General features: G+C 43.2%; 1 protein-coding gene across 2 annotated transcripts in view; it reads left to right on the top strand.

The window, feature by feature from the left end:
- Positions 1–17,782, top strand: part of neurl4 (neuralized E3 ubiquitin protein ligase 4) — an 86,390-nt gene that overhangs the window by 37,753 nt on the left and 30,855 nt on the right. For both annotated transcript variants that reach the window (XM_069920168.1, XM_069920169.1), the window contains 5 exons: positions 4,607–4,805; positions 7,727–7,803; positions 15,819–15,897; positions 16,442–16,611; positions 16,730–16,858. In XM_069920168.1, coding sequence (XP_069776269.1) covers positions 4,607–4,805; positions 7,727–7,803; positions 15,819–15,897; positions 16,442–16,611; positions 16,730–16,858 — 654 coding nt within the window. The remainder of the gene's footprint in view (positions 1–4,606; positions 4,806–7,726; positions 7,804–15,818; positions 15,898–16,441; positions 16,612–16,729; positions 16,859–17,782) is intronic.

Raw genomic sequence — 17,782 nt, 5'->3', positions numbered from 1 at the left:
AAAGTTATCCCAATCTTCCAGTTTCCCACTGCTCTTTGCAGCTTTGTACACTGCACCTTCAATTTTATATTCTCCTTTATTTCCTTTGTTAACCACAGTTGATTTTTCCCTCCCTTGCTGCTCTTTTTCCTGACCAGAATATATTTTTATTGAGCATTACAAAATATTTCTTTGAAAATCTTCCACTGTTCCTCAACTGTTTCATCAATTAGCCTGTGCTCCCAGTCCACTCTGCCCAATTCCTCCCTCATCCTATGGTAGTCACCCCTCTTTAAGCATAATACATTAGTTTTAGATCTAACTATTTCCCCTTCCATCTGAATGAGAAATTCAATCATACTATGATCGCTATTTCCCAGATGGTCTCTGACTATTACGTCATTTACTCTACCTATCTCATTGCACAACACTAGATCCAGGAGAGCATTTTCTCTTGTTGGTTCCTTAACATGCTGCTCAAGACAGCTATCGTGGATGAAGTCCTCTTCCAGACTCCCACGACCAACTTGATTTTCCCAATCTATGTGAAAGTTAAAGTCCCCCATGACTACTGCCGTATCATTATTACATGCCTCACTTATCTCTCTATTTATTTCCTGTGCCACTAAACTATTGTTATTTGGTGGGCGATAGATAACACCCACCAATAAATTTTTCCCTTTGCTATTCTTTATCTCTACCCAAATGGACTCAACATTATGCTCTAATCTAAGTCTCTCTGCAGCCTCTCCATTTACTCCTCGCTTCCTGCCCCTCCACCTATCTTTGTATCATTTACAAACTCAGCCACAAACCCATTTATTCTTCAATCTAATTAATTAATGTACAGTGCAAAAACAACAAGTGGCCCCTGCTCTGCCCCCTGTGGTACACTGCTGGTAACCGGTAGCCACCCACACATTCACCACCCTTGGTCTGTGTGAAGAAGTTGACCCTCAGTTCCCTTTGAAATCTTTCACCCTCTATGTTTAGATTCCCCTACTCTGATGTGGGGTGGGGGGGGAGGGGAGTGGGGGTTGAAATTGGACTATTCACCTTACTGACACCCCTCATTATTTTATAAAACCTATCTCCTACACTCCAGGGAGAAAGAAAAATCCCAGCCTATCCAGTCTTTGTAATTCAAACCTCCCACTTTCACTGTAATGGCTCCTAGTCTTCCCCAAATGTGAAGCAACAGTTCCAGTGTGATGCTGTTTACAGTGCCAGTGACCCAGGTTCAAATCCTGTGCTGTCTGTAAGGAGTTTGTTCACTCTTTCTGTGTCTACATGGGTTGCCTCCTGGGCTCCAGTTTCCTTCCACCCTTCAAAACGTACGGGGTTGAAGGTTAATTTGGGTATAAATGGGCTGCATGGGTTTCAGTGTCCGGAATCAACTTCGACAGTGCTGTAAATAAATTTTTAAAGATTAAAAATCCTTGGGATTGTGTGGAATTGAGAGAGAGGAACTTTTAAGGCTGCCCCATATCTTCTGATGTCTGTAACATAAATGTAAATAGTTGCACACGAACAGGGTAACCTCCCTCCCAAATTTTTTGTCCCATCCTGTAAGGCCACAGCTATGTTTTTTTACATAGTGGGACCATGGTTCCACCATGACCTGCCTGTTCCTCAGTGCTTGGTTCCTGTATGGTTAACCGCTTGCCTTGAGACAGGATATTAAGGTTATGGGGAACAAACAAGAAAGTGGAGCTGAGTCCATGGCCAGATTACCCATAAGAAAGAATTTCTTTAGCCAGAGAGCGGTGAACCTCTGAGAGTGGTGCCCACAGGTGGCTTGTGGGGGCCAGGTTGTTGGGAGTATTGAAAGCAGATTGATAGGTATCTGAATAGCCAGGGTATCATAGGTTATGGGGAGAAAGCCAGGGCAGTGGGCCTGAGTGGGAGAACGGATCTACTCATGTTGGAATAGTGGGGCAGACTTGATGGGCCAAATGGCCTACTTCTATATTTTGTGGTCTAAAATGTAGAAGCAATATTGGGCCACTCAGCCCATCGAGTTTGCTCTGCCATTCATCTCTTAACCCCATTTTCCTGACTGCACCCCAAAACCTTTGGCATCCTGTAAACCTTTGCTTTAAATCTACCCAATGGCTTGGCCTCCACAACCGTCTGTGGCAACAAGTTCCACAGATTTACCAGCCTCAAGCTGAAGAAACTTCTCATTGCTGGAAAGGGACATCCTTCTATTCTGAGCCTGTGCCCTCTGGTCCCACCACTGGAAACGTCATCGCCACATCTACTGTATCCAGCCCGAACACACACCCATGCACCCCATTCCAGGATATTCCAGAAAACATATCTGCCCTTGTAGAATTAAATTTTTTAATTCAGACATACAGCTCAGTAACAGGCCTTTGCAGCCCACGAGCCTGTGCCACCAAATTACACCCAATTGATCTGCAATTCCAGTACGTTTTCAACGGTGGGAGGAAACTGGAGCCCCTGGAGTAAATCCACGCAGACACAGGGAGAACATATAAACTCCGTACAGACAGCGCAGGATTTGAAGCCTGGTCCCACAACTGGCTCCATGTCCATGTTCCACTAACCGTGATGTGCCATCTTTTCTAACTGTGCTGCCCCATTCTGAAATAACTACCATAAAAAACTTGGGGCACAGAATAAATAATTTGCTTTCAAAATTGAAACTAGTGAAATAACTAAATACAGTAGTTTTCCCCCCTCCCACCCCCCCCCCCCCCCCCCACCCTTATCCATGAGGGATATGTTCCAGGAACCCCAGCGGATGCCTGAAACTGCCAATTGTACTAAACCCTACACAAGATACATGTCACTTAACATCGACGATACGCTGTGTGGAATTGAGCATTCTGGGATGTGGATGTTGTGGAAACACCATATAATATTCTTAGCAAAGCTACATGGGATACTGTAGTGTACCTGTAAACTTTTTATTTGTAAGTAGGGATCAGAGTGGGGACTGACATGGAGCAGTGGAATCAATGTGGGGACCGACACATGACTGTTGGGAGAAAGCGGGGCAATGGGATCAGTGTCGGGACTGATACAGGGCTGAGGGGAGAGAGCGGGGCAGTGTGATCATTGTCAGGACTGATACAGGGCTGCGGGGAGAGAGTGGGGCAGTGGGATCAGTGTGGGGACCGACACGGGACTGTAGGGAGAGCGGGACAGTGGGATCAGTGTGGGGATCAACAGGGCTGAGGGGAGAGAGCGGGACAGTGTGATCAGTGTCGGGACTGATACAGGGCTGAGGGGAGAGAGCGGGGCAGTGTGATCAGTGTCGGGACTGATACAGGGCTGAGGGGAGAGAGTGGGGACTGATACAGGGCTGTGGGGAGAGAGGGGCACTGGGATCAGTGTGAGGACTGACATGGGACTGTGGGGAGATCGGGACAGTGGGATCAGTGTGGGAACCAACACTGGACTGTGGGGAGAGAGTAGGACAGTGGGATCAGTGTGGGGACCGACACGGGACTGTAGGGAGAGCGGGACAGTGGGATCAGTGTGGGGATCAACAGGGCTGAGGGGAGAGAGCGGGAGAGTGTGATCAGTGTCGGGACTGATACAGGGCTGAGGGGAGAGAGCGGGGCAGTGTGATCAGTGTCGGGACTTATACGGGGCTGAGGGGAGAGAGTGGGGACTGATACAGGGCTGTGGGGAGAGAGGGGCACTGGGATCAGTGTGAGGACCGACGTGGGACTGTGGGGAGATCGGGACAGTGGGATCAGTGTGGGGATCAACAGGGATGAGTGGAGAGAGCGGGGCAATGTGATCAGTGTCAGGACTGACACGGCTTTGGCGAGAGAGTGGGGAAGTGGGATCAGTCTGGGAACCGACACTGGACTGTGGGGAGAGAGTAGGACAGTGGGATCAGTGTGAGGACCGACAAGGGACTGGGGAGAGCGGGACAGTGGGATCAGTGTGGGGATCAACAGGGCTGAGGGGAGAGAGCAGGGCAGTGTGATCAGTGTTGGGACTGATACAGGGCTGAGGGGAGAGAGTGGGGCAGTGGGATTAGTGTGGGGACTGATACAGGGCTGTGGGGAGAGAAGGGCACTGGGATCAGTGTGAGGACCGACACGGGACTGTGGGGAGAGCGGGCCAGTGGGATCAGTGTGGGGATCGACAGGGATGAGTGGAGAGAGTGGAGCAGTGTGATCAGTGTCAGGACTGACACAGGGCTGTGGCGAGAGAGTGGGTCAGTTGGATCAGTTTCTGACAGTGGGTAAATGAAACCTTGGAAAGCGAAACCGTGGAATAGAGGGAACCACTGTATATGCAAAAGAAACAAGGATTTTTGACAAGGGTTCGTGATATGGAAAATTGTGATGCAGATAAGATTTTATTAGCAGCGAGACCTCTCCCTAATGCAGGGGTGGTCTGTGGTTTGTGCAGCTTTGATCTTCGTTAAGTAATGGGTGACCAATGTTTGGGCCTGGGCCCTTCATCAGGTGTTCCAGACCTGAAACGTTGGTGAGCCTTTGCTTCCCATAGATGCTGCGTGACCTGCTGAATTTCTCCAGCAAGTTTGTGTGTTGCAATCGACCCCAGCATCCGTGGACTTTCTTGCTGAACTTGATTCTTGTGGTCTCCTTTCCCTCCACCTGATCTTCCCCACCAGATCTGCCTCCTCTGCCTGACGACGTGTTGGAGGGTAACAACCAGATCTCGCCCTGCAGCCTCTTCTCCCTCACTCCCAGCAACGATCTCCGGTTCCATCACCTCCACGGGAACAATGCCGTGATCACCAATGGTGGCCGCACTGCCTTCCGCCAGAACTGTCGCAGTGAATTCAATGATGCCATCGTTATGTCCAGCAGGTACGAGTCAGTTCTGTCTGTCGCTTCCTTTCCAATAGGGATGAAAGTTTCTTGTCATACATTGTACAGATGCACTGAAATTCCTTCGCACTACAGCTACCCTGGTTTGTCATACGCACTAACAAACAGTAAGTGTTAATCTAGTTTATGGAACACTACAGCCCCTCTACTCTGCCTTGTCCCACTGATCTGCATCCAGCCATTATCCCTCCACACCCTTCCCATCCATGTGTCTGTCCAAATCAAGCCCGTATTCACCACTTCAGCTAGAAGCTCATTCCACACTCCCACCAATCTCTGTGTGAAGAAGTTCCCCAAAATCTTTCCCCTTTCACCCTTAACCCATGTCCTCTGGTTTATATCTCACCTACCCTCACTGGAAAAAGCCGACCTACATTTACTCTGTCCCCCTCATAATTTTAAATACCTCGATCAAATCTCCCCTCGTTCTTCTGCGCTCCAGGGAATAAAGTCCTGGGTGCCGCCATTTTATTCAAACAACTGCTGCAGGTGGAGGCACGACCAGGACGCTCCGCTGGCTGAATGTTTGCTCCCATCTTCACTAAGGGCTTGTGTGTTGATTTGGGGAACATTACTTTTACAAATTTTAAACTTTTATTTAAAACTTTATTTATCCTTATTTATTTTAAATCTATTTATTTATCCAGGGTTTTTTTTGCCAGTTGGTTGAACTCCAGGTACTGGGGATTTTACTGTCCAATAAAAGAACAGTGTTACAACAGTCCAGACAGTCCTTTTGTGTTGTTGGAACAGTCCCTGATCAGTGTAACAAGGTGAGGTTCAAGAGCCTGACCACTGTTGGAAAGTGTTCTTGAACCAAGAGGTGCTGGTCTTCAGGGTTCTGTGCCCTCAGAAGATAGCAGCAAGTGGCACATTTGAGGTATCAGTTAGCACACCGCCTTTACACCGCCAGCAATTGGTTCGAATGCCGCACTGTAAGAAGTTTGTATGTTCTCCCCTCGTTTGCGTGGGTTTCCTCCTGGGGTTCCGTTTCCTCCCACCGTTCGGGGGTTGTAGGTTAATTGGGAAGCATAGACTCATGGGCTGAAATGGCCTGGAACCGTACTGTATGTCTAAATTTTTTTTAAATGTAGAGGTTTTGTTTATTTTCTCTTTCTGTCCTGGGGTAATTTAATGTATTCAAATGAGAGGGTTTTATTTTACAAAAATACTTGTTTGGCTGCAGAGTAATAATTTTGGTGTATGTGTGGATTATACTTGTGTGTTCGGCAATATTATCAGAATGTCACAGAGCAACGTGCCTCAGAGTGTCTCTTCAACTGTGTGTGAGCATCTGATGGTTCTATGGTGTTGCTCTAGTCCCGGGGCTCATGTGTGCTGAGGAATCTCTCTGAATCACAAAATATTTAGTGCAGTGGGAAGGGTTCTTCTATGAATGTTAAATTCATGGAGAAGGTGCTGAGGGCAAGGAGAGCTCCCGATGGACACTGAAGTGTCTGAAATCCGGATCTGGGATCAGGTTGCCGATGGCTTGAATTGAAGTTTGTGCATCTGCAGAGACTGCGGGAGTGCCGGAAGTGACTCTCAATGGCTGGGAGACTCTCTTCCTCTGCCTGTAAGGTGCTCTGGGAAACGCTAATAGACAATATTTATTTTCTTTTAGAAATACCACATGGTTACAGGCCCCTTTGGAACATGAGCCCGTGCCACCTAATTATACCCAATCGACCTACAAACACCATACATTTTGAAGGGTGGGAGGAAACTGGAGCACCTGCAGGAAATCCAGGCAGACACTGGGAGCGGGGCTGGATTTAAAACCCGGTCCTGATCGCTGACGCCGTAACGGTGTTGTGCTAACCACTAAGCTAACTAACCACCCCTTGCCTGCCTTCAGGCAGACTAAAGGCAATTTTGTCTAGTGTTACATTTCTCTATTATCATATGACAATAAATAGTATCTAATCTGAGAGTACACTTTCTAGAGTTGCAATGGAAGGGAAGATCAAGTGCATAGCAGTTCCCGGGAAGTCTGACTCCTGCCTGAGCATTGCTTGCTGGAACACAGAAATGCAAAGCTGTGTTTCCTGGAGAAAATTACTTACAACTTAAGAAAGAAGTGGAACACTTTCTTGAAAATTTATTAACCATACCGAAATTCCATTGGAGCACAATTATAGTGTGAACCATCACGCCTCGCTGCCCTACCTTCCCGGTCTATCCCTCAATGAGTGGGGGAGGTGGGGGGTCCATCCCATCCCAACTAGGAAAAATCAAGAGAAAGAAAACAGCCTTGAGGTTTGGCCGCCACGATGTGACAAATCCATAAACCCTAGGTGTATGTTTCACACCATTGCTGTGAACATCCTGAATGTCGTGTGTAACTGTGGTTGGTTAAGTGTTAAATGTGTGGATGAGGTAAGGTTGATGATATTGAGAAGTTTGAGTTTGGAAAATTATAAATAAAATATTCAAAAATAAAAGAAAGGAAAGATCAATCAGCACCAAGAAAGGACAGTATGAGAGCGCTGTGGTGGGGTTCATTCAGGAGCCTAATGATTGCAGACAAGAACTGTCGGTGTGCACTTTCACACTGTCGAGCCTTCCCTGTGACGGGAGAAGAGCATGACGGGTCCTTCAGTGTGTCGGGCAGCACGAGGTATAGACAAGAGTCCACGGAGGGGAAGGGATGTTTGCACGATGTTCTGGGTGGCATTCGCCCCCTACTGCAGCTTCCTCCAATCTTGAACAGAGCAGGTCCTTTGCCTTGCTGCGGCGCACCCAGATGTTACCATATGAGGACAGGGCAGGTGTGTGGGAGTCGGTGCCGTTGCTCTCCTTGCATTGAGCGGTGGAAGCGCAACTCGGGTCTGAATGAACTCCCCTTCTTCTCTCAACTCTTGCGGCAAACTGGTGGTTTTTGTCGATTTATTTTGCAGAACGTTGCGGGAAGGGGAAATGTTTGAAATACTAATTCAGAAGATGGTGGATCGCTGGTCGGGGTCGATAGAGGCAGGTGAGCATCTACGTCAGTGGGCTTCTCTGACGTGCCTGGGTATGTCGGGAGGAACACTTGGGCTGATCCGAGAAGCAATGTCTGAACACGTTTATTGTGACAAAAGATCTTCATTTGCCTATGAGTGAAAGTTGCCACGGATCACGCACACAGCACATACAATACACTCATATCGGACACAGCTAAACCATCAGCACTCGCTGCGGCCGACAGATCACTATTACTCACAGTTCCCATGGTTTAACGTGCAGATCGCTGTAACTCACTATCATGGTTAAATGTGCAGGTCGCTGCAAAACGCTGTCCCATCAGTTAAACGTGCAGGTCACTGTGAATTGCTGTTCCCACGGTTAAATGTGCAGGTCGCTGTGGATCGCTGCCCCACGGTTAAATGTGCAGGTTGCTGCGGATCGCTGTCCCCGCAGTTAAATGCACAGATGAAACAAATGACCCACCACTCCTCTCTAATTAGCAGGTACAGTATCTCACTTCACTATAGAATCTAATCACACTGATAACAAAGAATAATCCTTTCTAAGTGTGCACCACAATAAGCCCTCCAACCCATTACTGGTGCACACCTTGTAATCAACTCCAGCATCATCTCTGGCTCATGACCTGGAGTGGAGCTCGGATTTGTTCCCAGAGGCAAAGAGACCCAGGTGCTCCATATGCTAGGCTTTATTACTCCAGCCGGCCAATGGGGTCTGTCTCAGGTATGCCCAGAATACAGCAAGTGATTAAGGGAGCCAGTGGCGAGGTGTGGATCCCTTCGAAGGGGGCCAATGGTCTGGTGCGTACTCACTGTGGGTGGTCTTGACCTTGATTGGAAGATGTAGGGGTTCCTGCTGGAGGGATCATGTGATCCTCCATACTGCACTAAGTGGGAGAGTCCAGCTTCTGTTGGCAGGGGAAAGGGGCGATTTGACGTGACGGAGGGGTAGGACGTTGTCCTGAAATCCCCATGCACAGCTCTACAGGGAGCTCGGCTTGTGCAGGGCTGCACCTTGCAGAGAAGCAAAATCAAATTGAAATGAATGGTTTATTGTCACCACAGTGTGGTGTGAAACCTCTATTTTGCGTGCTATCAAGGCAAATCAGACTCTACATATTACAGCATTTGTGTTTTAATATGACACAAGTGCAGGGTATATTGTTAATGTGAAAAGTGCAGTGAAATATTGTATTAATTTGGGCTCCATTGTGGACTCTGATAACAGCGGAAAGAAACACGTTGAATTTGGACTTCAAAGGCCACCACTGGGAATGTTGATAAAACATCTGGAGAATGGAGCATTGTGTTCAGTTGTGGTCGCCTCGTTACAGGAAGGATGTGGAATCTTTAGAGAGGGTGCTGAGGAGATTGTCCACAATATCGCCTGGATTGGAGAGCATGCCACAAGTCTGCCCATCAATTCTGGAGTCTCCAGGTGGCGCTCATGGAGTGAACACGTTTTGGTTTTTGCTCCATAAAATATACTATTTTTAACCTGTATCCACCTTTGAACTAACTTCACAGAAGTCAGAAAGATCTTTATTATTTCTCTAATTATACTTGAGTCTGAAAATTTTGAAGAAATGACTGAAGGAAAAGCTACACGAGCTAAAACCCGGGCAGAAGAAGGTAACGGCCGAGAGAAGAAACAACCAGACATTAAACTAAGTGAGATGACCTTCACTGACTTTTTAAAATTCTTTCGTGATGAATTCAAAGATGTTTGTCGCAAAAAAGACCTAGCTGAACTTCGTACAGCTTTAATTGCCTCAGAAGTTGAAGCTAAAAAACAACATACCTTAATTGCAGCTCTTCAAACTGAAGTTCAACAAAAAGAGATTAGACTGACTGAGGTCGAACAGAAACTTTCCAAAGCAATTAAACAACTAGAAGCACTCCAGCTGAAAAGCATTGATTCAGAGAACCGTTCCAGAAGACAAAATATTCGTTTGGTTGGAATTCCTGAAGGCATTGAGAAAGGAGATCTCCTGACGTTTTTTGCCGAGCTTTTAAAAGAAGCATACCCATCCGAATTCCCTGCTGATCCACCGCTACTTGATAGAGTACATCGTATCTGGAACCGAAATGCTGAAGCTTCCAAACCCAGAGTGGTGATGGTCTGTATGCATTACGTGAGTACAAGGATAGATTGATTCGTACAACCAGAAGACTTGGAAATGTGACTGTTCGTGGCTTTAGTCTAAGAGCCTATGAAGATTTTAGTTCGGAGGTAGTACGCGCTCGAAGACTGTTTAAAGATCTGATGTCCGAATGTTTTGAGAAGAAACTGAAACCTGCGCTCCTGTATCCTGCGAGGCTCAGGATTTCTCCGGAGAACCAAGCTCGTCAAATATTCGACTCCGTGTCTGCAGCACGGAACTACCTGTCGGCTAATTTCCTGTCTAGCGCGACCTCTCAGCCCGAGTGACCTATAAAAAATGCGGTAGATATCGGTCTTTTTTACATTCGCAATTTTCTCTTTGTCTTTCTTCATAAACTAATTTTAAAATGATTTAACTCTTTATGACTTTGTTTTATCAGTAGGTACTACACAATTACGATTTTTCTTTTATTTCTTTTTAAATATTTTTCTTTCAATATTTAGTATTTGATTTTAGCTTGAGTTATTCTTTTTATAAGTTTAGATGGTGGATCTTATCTTAATATTTTGGAGCTGCCGTCTGAAGACATGGGGGTAGGTTTAGTATTATCTCTTCTTTTTTCTCTGATCACTCTCTGGTCAGATGGGGGGCTTTGTGGGTGGGGGGTGGGTTTTGTTTTTCCTTCAGGGGTTCTTATGTTTCATTTTATTTTGTTTTTTCTTGATTTTTCTTTTAGAACTACAGACATGGCTGACACGTCGTCATTTCCGGTCCTTCCTTATATCTTAATTCTTCTTCCGGGCGCATGGGTCCCTGCTTTGGTTAACCCTTTATATACTGGAGGGTTGACCTAAGTAATGGATCAAAACATTAATTTTGTCTCTTGGAATGCTAATGGTCTAAACAACATGTTTAAAAGGAGGAAGGTCTTTAAAGTATTCCAGAGACTGAAAGCACAGATTATTTTTTTACAGGAGACTCATGTGAGGAAGGAGGATAATCTGCGTTTTTTTTAAATCTTGGAAAGGCCCACAATTTCATGCCAACTCATGCTCTAAGACTCGAGGTGTATCTATTTTTATTGATCCCTCTATTATATTTGTTCAACATGACATCACTGTAGACCCTAACGGCAGATTTTTATTGGTTACTGGGTTATTATTCAATATTAAGGTTGTCATGGTTAATGTTTATGCCCCGAATGTAGATCACCCTGAGTTTTTTAGATCTTTGTTTACTATTTTACCCAATCTAAATGAATATCATTTAATAATGGGTGGGGATTCTAACTGTTGTCTGAATCCCCTGCTAGATAGGTTGAAACCTTCACAGCTCCTACCGAATAAATCGGCTACATATATTAACTCTTTCCTTACTAACTCTGGAGCTGTTGATATTTGGAGATTTCTTCACCCGACAGATAAAGAGTTTTCCTTTTTTTCTCATGTATACCATTCATACTCGAGAATTGATCACTTTTTTATTGATTCACATTTTATTCCACTTGTAACTGCTTGTAAGTATGACATTATAGCCATTTCGGATCACTCTCCATTACAACTCTCTCTTAAATTCAAAGACTCTGTTTTTACTATTAAGCACTGGCATTTTGATGTTACATTATTGCAAGATTTAGACTTTGTTAAATTTATGAAAGAACAAATTAACTTTTTCTTTTCAACAAATTACACTACGGAAATTTCTTATGGAATATTGTGGGATACATTCAAGGCTTATATTCGTGGTCAAATTATTTCTTACTCGGTAGCTTTGAAGAAATGCATCAAAAACAAGATTCATCTATTGGTTGAGAAGATTAAAGACATTGATAAGAAATATGTGACTGATCCTACTGAAGAACTTTACAAACAAAGAATTGAACTGCAGATGGAATATAATTTGTTACTTACATCTTCGATTGAAAACCAGCTAATTAGATCTAAATCTGATTTTTATGTGCATAGTGAGAAATCGGGTAAACTGTTGGCTAATCATCTGAAGAATATTTCAGCTAGACGCCAAATTGTGGAGATTCGCAAACAGAATGGAGAACTGACTGTTAACCAGGAAGAGATAAATCAATCTTTCCAAAATTTTTATACATCCTTATATAGTACAGAATCCCCTCAAGACCTTAGTAATATGTTTAATTTTTTAGAACATTTGAAATTCCCAAAAGTATTACCTCAAGATAACTTAGAATTAAGTAAACCCATTACAGAATCGGAGATCAATAATACTATTTTCTCACTGAACTCAGGGAAAGCACCAGGTCCCGATGGATATTCTGTGGAATTTTATAAAGCTTTTTCTTCTACTCTCTCTCCCTGGCTGATTAAGATGTTTGATGAATCTATCACTTTGGGTAAACTACCACAATCATTTTACAGAGCTACGATTTCTCTAATTTTGAAAAAAAAATAAAGACCCGACCGAATGTTCTTCTTATAGACCTATTTCTTTGTTGAATGTTGATTCTAAGATCTTCTCTAAAATTCTAACGACAAGGCTAGAGAAGATATTACCATATATTATCTCTGAAGACCAGACTGGATTCATTAAAAATCGTTATTCCTCCTTTAATATTAGAAGATTGATGAATATTATTTACACTCCTTCACATAAGTCTTCAGAATGTGTTATTTCACTAGATGCTGAGAAGGCCTTCGATAGAGTAGAATGGCCTTATTTATTTACAGTTCTTGAAAAATTTAATTTTAGTCCGATATTTATATCTTGGATTAAACTTCTTTATAATTCCCCAGTTGCCTCGGTTTTTACTAATACCCAAAGATCGCCATATTTTCGATTATTTCGGAGCACCAGACAAGGGTGCCCCCTTAGCCCTTTATTATCTAAGCTTTAGAACCTTTGGCAATTGCTATCAGAGAAGCACCCAATATTACTGGTATTATTCGTTGCAGGGATATTCATAAAGTATCACTATATGCAGATGATTTATTGTTATATATTTCCAATCCTGAAAATTCTATTCCTGCCCTTTTATCTTTATTAGCCCAATTTAGTAATTTTTCGGGATATAAACTGAATTTAAATAAAAGTGAATTATTCCCTTTTAATGGATGGGTCCCTATTTATGATAGTTTACCTTTTAAAATAGCTAGAGACCATTTTATATATTTAGGGATTAAGATTACTAAAAAACAAAGATTTGTTTAGGACTAATTTTTTCCCTCTATTGGACCTGATCGGCAGTTTACTTACCAATTGGTCACCAATATCCCTATCCATGATAGGCCGAATTAATGCTATTAAGATGATGATCTTACCTAAATTTTTATATATATTTTTGTTCCTAAATCTTTTTTTGATAAGGTCGATTCTAAATTGTCCTCATATATCTGGCAAAACAAGAATCCTAGATTGGGGAAAAAATATTTACAGAAATCTAAACTAGAGGGAGGGTTGGCATTACCCAACTTTAGAATTTATTACTGGGCAATTAATATTAGTTACTTAAGGTATTGGTTGAATTATTCAGAATTATCTCTAAATCCCCATTGGGTAAATTTAGAAATTAAACCGATACAAAATTTTTCAATTAGCTCTATTTTGGGAGCTGCTCTCCCTTTTACTCTTACTAAATTATATAAACAAATTGATAATCCAATGGCTAAACATACACTACGTATCTGGTTTCAATTCCGGAGATTTTTTAGCCTAAGTCATTTTATCTTGGAAACTCCTATTGTACTAAATTTCCTTTTTCATCCCTCTCTAATTGATCAAGCTTATTTACTCTGGAAAGTTAAAGGTATAACATGCTTTTCGGATTTATTCTTGGATAACTCTTTCATGTCATTTGAACAATTATCCATGAAATATGATTTACCTCGATCTCATTTCTTTCGATATTTGCCGATTAGGAGTTTCTTAGTTTCGACTTTACCCTCTTTTCCCAATCGGGAGACTACGACTGTTTTAGAGGATATACTATATTCAAAATTCCCTCCAAAAGGTGTGATATCTAAATTATATAATATAATTACAAAAATAAATTCTGGGACTTTTGAAAAGTTTAAAAATGATTGGGAAAGAGAACTCAACCTTCATATTTCTAATGAAAATTGGAATAAAATTCTGCGACTGGTAAACTCTTCTTCTCTATGTGCAAAACATTCACTAATACAGTTTAAAGTTGTTCATAGAGCTCATATGTCTAAAGATAAACTCCATCGCTTTTATTCTCATATCGATCCTATATGTGATAAATGTCAATTGGAAATAGCTTCCCTTACACATATGTTTTGGTCCTGTCCCTCTTTACAGAATTATTGGAAGGAAATTTTTTCCATTATATCTACTGTTTTGAATATTGATTTACAACCACATCCCATTACTGCAATTTTTGGATTACCTATGATAGATTTGACTTATTTATCTCTTCCTGCGGATCGTATGATTGCTTTTCTTACACTAATGGCTAGAAGATCTATACTATTAAATTGGAAAGAGGTAAATCCTCCCACTGTTTTCCAATGGTTTACCCAAACTATACTATGTTTAAATTTAGAGAAAATTAGAAACTCTGTCTATGAATCCCCTTCTAAGTTTGAGTTAACCTGGCGACCATTTATTCAATATTTTCATTTGTGGTGAGTTGATCTGGCTCTGTTTTCTTTCTATGATTATGTATGATAATTGGGCTGTAAGATGAGATCGGAGTGATCGGCGTGGTTTAGCTATATCTGTAGGTTTTATTTTAAAAGTTTTTTTTAAAGTTTTTTTTAATTCAGATTTGTTTTTTCTTCTTTTTTGGGTTTTTTTTTCTCTCTCTTTTTTCATATATTGTTATTAATTATATCTTTTTTTTAGAGATAGTTCACACCCTAAACTGATCAAAATTTTTTTTTATGATATATTTTTATTCTGTAATATTATTGTTTAATATCTCTGTATTAATTCATTACTTACTATGTATTTTTTTTATATCTCTTTGAACTGTATGTGTTTATAAATTATAATAATAATAAAAAGATTGAAAAAGAAAGAAAGTCTGCCCATCAATTCTAATCATGAGCTGATACATCCTTCCACTCAGGCCCACTCCCCCGGCTTTCTCCCCGTAATGGAGCCTTGATTCCCTGACAATTCAAATACCTTTCAATGTCTGGACTCCTCCCCTCCCACCCACACACACACACACACACACACATACACACACACACACACACACACACACACACACACACACACACACACACACACACACACACACACACACACACACACCCCCCCCCCCAATGGCTGAGAGGGGCAAAGACAGAAAGGTAGTTTGGTGGCTGGAGTGAGGTTCATATCCAGCTGGAGAACTTGAAATTCGATCAATTACATAAATATGGAATATATCCCATTTGGGAGACACGAGGTCAACGTGTATCGTGGGGGGTGCTATGTGTGAACACAGGGAACGTCTGTGGCTGTATGCTGCCGTTGGGTGTGCGAATACTGTTCCACCCCTTGGAGTCTCTGTCAGTGTTCCACACGCACACGTTCCTCATTCTGTGCAACTGGGCCAGTAGTGGTGGAATTTGTCTCAACTCCTGCTTAAACCCGTCATTAACCTTGTGCTCATTGTGCTGAACTTTCCTACATTGTCCAGTTTAATTTTAAATTTTAGACATTCAGCACAATAACCTGTCTTTTCAGCACATGAGCCCATGCTGCCCAATTACACCCAATTGACCTACAACCCCTGGTATGATGGGATGAAACTGGAGCACCCGGAGGAAACCCACACAGACACGGGGAGACATACAAACTTCTTTCAGACAGTGCTGGTTTCGAACCCCGGTCGCTGGCATTGTAACAGCGTTGTGCTAACCACTAGCCTAACCGTGCCATCCTCAATGACAGTTTTACTTATGTGATTAATATTAAGACTCCCTCTTTTTTAGGGGTTACTGCAATCCGTCCAGAGGATCTCGAGTTCCCCAGTACCATGACAGATATCGACTATGATACCTGGATGCTAAGGTAATGGGAATTCAACACTGGGCTAGGTTTGGAAAAGGTACAATGTACCCAGTAATTTTAGTTCTCCCCTTCTCCAGGAGAGGATTCTGTTTTAAGTTCCTTAAGTTTGAGTTTATTGGCTCTGGCAGCAAGAACCTCAGCTTTCCTAGAACCCTAGCTTGTCAACCCATACATAGTATCGTAGGTAAAAACAGTGCAGGGAGATCAATTAGAAGGCAGCATATTTTTGTGCTGTGAGATTTATTTGGGGGGGAACATGTCCTTTAACGTGGCAGTGCTTGATCCCACACTCATAAATCTCTTCCTTACGGAAGGGCAATGAAGAGAGTGTGGCTGAGGCAGGGTATTTAAATATTGCCCGAGATCCAATGGCCCAGGTTCAATCGCGGTCATTGATGTATCAGCATGGTGGCTTGGACAAACGCTGCTCTATTTGGTTTTATATCTGGAGTCCGGTGACAATCACTGGAGCGTGTGCTGTCCGGAAGGGTCGACAGGTCCCACCATTGACGCCTCTCTGGTTGCCTCCTGCCACCCCAAACAGCGGCACGGCCATCATGCAGGACGGCAACACAATGCGGAACAACTACGGCTGTGACCTGGATTCGCTGACCACTGGCTCCCGCATCGGTATGCTGCGCAGTCCCAACGGAGACCTCCACTATTACATCAATGGGGTGGACCAGGGAGTGGCCTGCTCGGGCCTGCCTCCAGGTAAGGCAGATGTGGCCACTTCTCCCTTTCCATTTGCGTTTTGTTTCTATCTCTCTGGGTCTGTATTGGTCTGCCTCTTGATCTGCTGATATTGCCCTCCTGCTTTGCCTCCACACAGAGCTGTTCGCTGTGGTTGATCTGTATGGACAATGTGTGCAAGTGTCTATTACCAGCGGCTCGTTACCAGTGGACAACAGCCTGTCCCTCAGCAATGCCACTGAGAAGTCCTTTCCAATACACTCTCCAGGTATGCGCACACCAGTCCGTCCTGCGTTCTCAGGGTAGAAAGAGGAACGAAGCAGCCCTTTCGGCCCTGAATAAGATGCTGAATTAAATTTGGACCTCTTGCACATGATCTACATTCCAATGCACCCAAGCTGTAAGATAGATTACTCTGCGGCTTGGTCGTGTTCACAGACTTCTCTGAATTTTATGATGCCCTTCAGCGCATGAGCCTGTTGGTCACTTAGAACATTCCAATAGTACAGACCCTTCAGCCCATGATGCTGTGCTGACCTATGTAAACCTGCTCCACAACAATCTAAGCCTACCCTCCCTCACACCCATAACCTGTTTATTTTTCATCCATGTGCCTATTGAACCAGAGAACTCTGCAGCACAGAAGCAAGCCCTTCGGCCCTTCTAGTCTGTGCCGAAATATTATTCTGTCTTACCCCAGTGACCTGCACCTGGTCCATAGCCATCCATACCCCTCCCATCCAAGTGCCTGTGCAAACACTTCTTGAATGTTAAAATTGAGCCCACATTCACCACTTCAGCTGGGAGCTCATTCCACACACCCACCACCCTCCGTGTAAGAAATTCCCCCTAAAGTTTTCCCCTTTCACCCTTAACCTGTGTTCTCTGGTTTGCATCTCACCCAACCTCAGTAGAAAAAGCCAACCTACATTTACTCTATCTCTCCCTCTCATAATTTTAAATACCTCGATCAAATCTCCCCATATTCTTCTACTCTCCAGGGAATAAAGTCCTAACCTGTTTAACCTTTCCCTGTAATTCAGTTCCTCAAGTCTTGGCAATATCCTAGTAAATCTCCTCTACACTCTTTCAATTTTCACAATCTAAATCAGAATTTATTGTCATGAACATGTCAAGAAATTCATTGTTTTACGGCAGTGTCACAGTGCAAATATTGCGAAAATTGTATTTC

Source organism: Narcine bancroftii, chromosome 2 (genome assembly GCF_036971445.1).
Source record: "Narcine bancroftii isolate sNarBan1 chromosome 2, sNarBan1.hap1, whole genome shotgun sequence".
Classification (NCBI taxonomy): Eukaryota; Metazoa; Chordata; class Chondrichthyes; order Torpediniformes; family Narcinidae; genus Narcine; species Narcine bancroftii.
Note: the sequence above shows the minus strand (reverse complement) of the source record. Positions and strands in the feature narration are given on the sequence as shown.